Here is a 5,792-nt window from a genome sequence, read left to right as displayed (position 1 = left end):
TATATAGGAGCTGTTCAGAATATTTTCACTATCAAGTAACAGTGGTTATAAAAGAAGTCTTACTTTAATTAGGCAACTGCCATTTCCTTAGTGAAAGCCATAGATATTTGTTACTTTTGTAAGTATCTAATGTTTGTTTTAAAGAAACTACAGAAGCAATTCCAGTAAGTCTGATTATTCTAGCAGTGACAGCAGAACAGCTCTGAGGCGGGTATAATAACCTTGTACACTACTTGAAACTAAAGAAGGTGAGAGAAAATTTAAATTCTATGGTAAGAAATTAGGTCAACTCTGTGCTCAGTAGAGTAATGCTTTAATTTCTGATTATTGACAGGTACGTATTGCTGGGGTCTTTTGTCATACCCAGTGATTTAATATTTTAATTTGCATCATGGTGTCAAACAAAAGGAAAGAAGAGATTATTTGTGGTTTGTACAGATGAAAAGCGAGGGGGGTTAGCTTGAAGTCTGCTCAAAAAGGCATATCTCATACCAAGCTTTGGAATCAGTGGGACCAAAATCAATAGCATTTTTTAAAGATTTGAAGAGGGTTTCCAGGGCTCTTTATATAGTCAGTGTTAGTGTTAATGTACATGTAGACTTGTGGTTTATGCTGAACATCATTTTTTCAGGAAGGCTGAACAAGAATGTATCCAGTAACTTGTGAAAAGGTTTCAGAACATCTATCCTCTTTTGATGGGATGGTGTATGTGTGGGGAGTGTGTTTCTGATGTGTAAAGTGCACAGCATATTTCTCCAGGTAAATGTGAGCTACCTGTCATGAAGTTATTGAGAATTTTCGACTGTTTTTTAAAGACAGTCACAGAGTAAAACTTGCAACTGTAAAATCGGAACTGATCAGGTCCTCCTCCCCTCCCCCAGCGTGTCCTTCAAGACAGACTATAGATCTGAGCTAGGTAAATCCGTGCTTATCATCTTCCTGTTTTTTGAGGAAGGAAGTTCACTGTGTCCCTGTAGGGCTTTGATTTTAGCCCAGGAAGAAAATTCCCACCTGGAGTAAAGCGAGTATTTGGGTCTCAGCTCCAGATTTGATGTCTATTTAACTATGTTGCCAAGCATATCAGCATTAACTGGTTTTGAGGAACAGTCACCCCTTCATTCTTTGCTTCTTTGCCCTGGTGCCCACTTCGTTCATTCAATGCTGGATTGCAGGTGACATAAAGCTAAGACCATAAAGGTGGAATTGAAATCTGTTTTTCTAGTTACTTTGCATTGCTTAAAAAGAAAAGGCGTGTTGGAGGAGAAGATAAGGTTGATTTAGAGAATTATTTGAGAAATTCTTTTAGCTGTGTTATTTAAATTTGCTGGAATCATAGGTAATTGGGAGAACAGTACCTATCACAAAAAGAAGGGAAAGGAATGGGATGGGGACTGGCAGTTTCTTCTCTTCCCCTAAAGGAAATTTCAGTTTTGTTGAAGGCCGATGGATTGAAATATCATTTGATACCATTTTCATAATTTTTATCCCATTAAATAAATACTTTAAAAGCTAAAAAATGTATGTGTGGTGACAGACATAAAGTTCTTTTTTTTTTTTAATTTTATTTTTTGGACATGTGGCACCGCAGTAGCTCCTGTTAACTCTCTCACTCTCCGTTCTCTCATCCTCTGTGGAATCCTGCTGTAAATTGTATGCACATTTCTCATTCCTTTTAGAATTGCATTTGATATAAGTTTATTTCACTGCTGTCTTCTTCCTATTGGAAGTCAGTTTCAGATGGCCACTTTTCAGAGTGGTTGTGTATTCCTGCTGCCTGGTCAGGTCTATCAGCTCAGCCAAGCAGTGTCCTGCAGATCCACTGAAGATGTTATTGTCCACTCAGTGTCCTGGAGATGGGACATTGTTATTGCATATTGTGTCTAGGAAGGGCTGTATATTTGGGCATTCCCGTTCCCCTTCTCTCTCACGTTAGATGGGCGTTGGACAGTTCAGGATGAACTCCCTTGTCTATGGAGCTGGTGGAAACAGTCATTTTCTGAGCTACAAATCACCCTCAAAACAAGCAATACTTTTTTCCCATGAAACTGCAAGCTGCAGTCTCCTTGTGCTGTGCATATAAAGTACCAGTCCCGCCTACCCCATCTCCACATCATAAACCGGCTTGGTCATGGGCTTTTCTAAAGCCTCCTAAAGCTCTTCAGGCTCTCTCCTGCTCTTCTTACATCCCAAGACTTCCATGCCACTCTGTTTCATTCCCTCAACCGATAACCCCAGTTGGCACTCTTTAAATGTGAATTTCCTCTACAGAAATTAAAACAGAAATGAACAGATTTGGAAGAGGGAGAGACAGCCCTTCATGAGTGAACATTTCTTGCACACTGATTTCAGTAGCTTTCACTATTCAATCCTGAATCATAAAGATCACAGGGATGTTCTTTGAAGTTGTGCAGTTTGAGTAATTTCCATGTCTTTTTGAGATTCATGATTATATTTACAAAACTACTTTGTTTCTGGTTTTGACTTATTTTTTTTTAAACCATGGTAATACATGGTGAACACTGTTTTTGTTCTCTAGGAACGGTCTTTTTAAAGTTCCCATATCTCTGTATTTTTTGTTGTTTTGTTTCTGCTTTTAAGACAGGGTCTCAATATGTACCAGACTGGGCTTGAACTCAGAGAACTCTGCCTGCGTCAGCCTCCTGAAATTGGGACTAAAGGCATGAGCCACCATTCCTGGCCAATTTCTAGACTGTAATCAAGTAATAAAATGTTTGCTTTTAATGGATGATAATTTGGGGACCACATGATAACAAAAATGACTGTATATGGAGTGAGATCAATTCTCAATGTCAGTTGCTCTTTTACTTCTCCCATGTTTGTAACTTGCTCCAAATTTCACAGCCAGTGGGTTGTAAAATCCTAAAATTCAAAGCCTATGCTGATTTCATTTGACCTTGTTGCTTTTCCAAACTCCCTTTTTTAATGTGTGGCGTCTCTGTACTTTCTGGTCCCCTTGAAATCTCCCAATTTAGGCTTTTTCTCCTCTATTTGGTCCCACCTTTCCCCTTAAAAGATTATGAAGAGGTTCCACCTATGATTTCTGAAATATTGTTCCGGGTTGCTTTTTACTTTATCAAAGCTCGCCACACAATCTCTGAAAACTGGAAATCTGATGCTGTGGTGATTTATGTAGACGGGCCAAAGAAAGGAAAAGTATATGTAGTTATCTCTCCTGGGTTTATACGTGTCATTGAATGAGGAACAAAGGTGTTTTGTTCCTTTTATGGTAGGAGCTAATAGCAGGCAACCACACTTTAAGAAATGGAGAACTGTGAGTACTTCATTCAGGCCTAAGTCAGTTTAGGAAGAAGTGGACTGGTGTAGAGGGTACTGAATTAAAAGATCTTCTGAAAGTAATGGGCTGTGTTATATTAGCTGTGCTCTGGAATACAGGTATCACCAAGGAGAAGAGCAGTGGAAAGAGAACTAAGGAAATGTGAGAAGTGATGTGATTTATGGTTCTAGAACTAATGTCACATCTCTGACAGCTGTATCACAATTGTCCGTTTCCTTTCTGTATGTTTTCCAGTAGAAGAGTGAGATGATCCTGATCTCTGATTATTGATTCCATAAAAAGATCCATTTCTCCAAACAGTAGTATATTTGATTTTTGGGTGTGAAAAAAAAATCTTGAACCAGTGATATTTATATTGCTTTTCCCTTTGGAAACAATGGAGCCTTTTCTACTTGAATGATAGTATGTGCTACTCTATGGAAATCCTTGGACAGAGCGATGCCAAAGGAGTCAGAAGTAAACCATTTGTCTTCCTTTTGCTACTGTCCACTGTAAATTCTAAAATCTCTCTTTATATTTTGTCTTTTAGCCACGAGACCCAGACAACTTGCTGGGACCATCCCAAAATGACAGAGCTCTACCAGTCTTTAGGTAAGTACAGGGCTATGTTTCCTTCAAGCTAACCGTCAGGTGACTCTCAGTATAATTTGAAGCATGCTAATCATTTGTTAGATAAATATGTCATGAGATTGATTCAAGGTTAAGCAATAATACTTTTCTATTTGAAGTTAATCAGCAAAAATTCTTAGGAATTTCTTAAAAAATAACTTTTAGAATTTCACTGATTCTTGAAAATTCAGTATACCTAAAGGTCTGTATAGTTCTATTTGCTGCCTAGAAAGATGGAAAAACATTTGCAATTTATGGCCATTTTTTTCCCATAAAGAAAAATGTTTCAATTTATTCGTATTGTTTTCTTCCATGTGAAACCCAAGTGATGGCTGTTGCCAAAGTACAGATGTTGTGTACAGGGATTTTCTGCCCTTTTCCCAGTGCTCACAGTTCCTAGAGCTTGTCAGGTCATCAGTGTGCTAGTTTAAATGATTTCTGTTTATTGACTTGTTGAGCGTTGTGTTAGAGCCTGACAGGTCTTTGTCCCTTCATAATTTGGAATTTTTTGACCAGGCGCACCGCATAAAACATGACAAAAATACCAATCTCCAGTGCTTGATGGTTTATTCTGTCTGCTTATCTTTGTTTATATACATAAACAAATATATATTATTTCTGTTTAGTTTTTTAAACATTAATCCTGAAATGAATCTTTTGACCTTGTGGCTAGTTTTTTAGTTTTTATTTTGTTTTACTTAAAAAAAAATTTTAAGTAAAAAAAAGTTTTTGTGAATGGACTTGTGTATACTCTAAAATGCATCAGATTTAAAGTTAATGTGATAAAGCCTATGGGGGTCAAGGTGTTTAGATATAAATTGTGTGTGTGTGTGTGCTTGCACACGCATGTGGTGCTATCACTTGTCTGCCATAGTTTTCATTGGATAATCAATTGTAGGTCTGGAGGCACTAAGGAATAGACTAAGAATCATTAACTAGGAAAATGAAAAAAAAATTGTTAAACTTTTTCTAATTATTAGTGATAAAAATTTCTTCCAGAAAACTCGAAAAACGCCAGTTGTAATTTCACTAGCTGGAGATAGCCACTACATTTCAAGTGATATTATGTCATTTGAGTCAAGCAATGTATAGTAACCTAAAACAATTAAAATAAAGTTGAGCAGTTAATGTTTAAATTCTGTATTTGCAGGCCCACAGAATGGTTTTGGCTTATAATGTTGGACTGTTTATATTGCAGGTAGAAAACCTGAATGCTTACATTTTGGCAAATCAAAGAATGTTAAGTGCATGTATCGTGTTAGGTGCACAGTAGTTAACTGGGTGAACTGATTTCCTAGCTCAGTACTCTCAGTATCTCTGAGCTTTCAAATAGCTGATTAAACTTGTCTGTGAACCTCATAATTATAACCTGTACTTTACAGAGCCCACTTACCACTCCACCCTAGTCATCATGGTCTCTTCTTGTAATATTGTAATTTACTTGAAAAAGTAATTGTAGAATTAACATATGTTAACTTTTTAAAATTTAAAAAACAGATAAGATGAAAAAAAAACTCCAAATGATTCATAAGTTACCTCTAAGAGTTAATTAATGTTTAATAAGCTAATTAGTGCCTTCAAAAATTTCCTTATAAGCTGGGTGTGGTGGTGCAGGCCTTTAATCATAGCATGGGCAGGATTACTGTAAGCTCTAGGCCAGCCTGGCCTACAAAGTAAGTTCCAGGACAGCCAGGGCTACATATGAGACCCTGTCTGAAAAACAAAAATTCTTTTTAAAAATATATTTCTTGGACTGGCCATGTAGCTCAGTTCTACAACACTTACATATTATGTATGAAGCCTTTGGTTTAATCCCCAGTAACACAAACACACACACATGCATATGCATGCACGCACACACACACAC

General features: G+C 37.1%; 1 protein-coding gene across 5 annotated transcripts in view; it reads left to right on the top strand.

Moving 5' to 3' along the window:
* The window catches only part of Dmd (dystrophin), a 2,373,110-nt gene that overhangs the window by 2,233,161 nt on the left and 134,157 nt on the right, over nucleotides 1-5,792 (top strand). For all 5 annotated transcript variants that reach the window (XM_017795501.2, XM_008822732.3, XM_008822735.3 and 2 more), the window contains one exon: nucleotides 3,846-3,907. In XM_017795501.2, coding sequence (XP_017650990.1) covers nucleotides 3,846-3,907 — 62 coding nt within the window. The remainder of the gene's footprint in view (nucleotides 1-3,845; nucleotides 3,908-5,792) is intronic.

This window comes from Nannospalax galili, unplaced genomic scaffold (genome assembly GCF_000622305.1).
Source record: "Nannospalax galili isolate Female #2095 unplaced genomic scaffold, S.galili_v1.0 scaffold7, whole genome shotgun sequence".
In the NCBI taxonomy this organism is placed as follows: domain Eukaryota; kingdom Metazoa; phylum Chordata; class Mammalia; order Rodentia; family Spalacidae; genus Nannospalax; species Nannospalax galili.
Note: the sequence above shows the minus strand (reverse complement) of the source record. Positions and strands in the feature narration are given on the sequence as shown.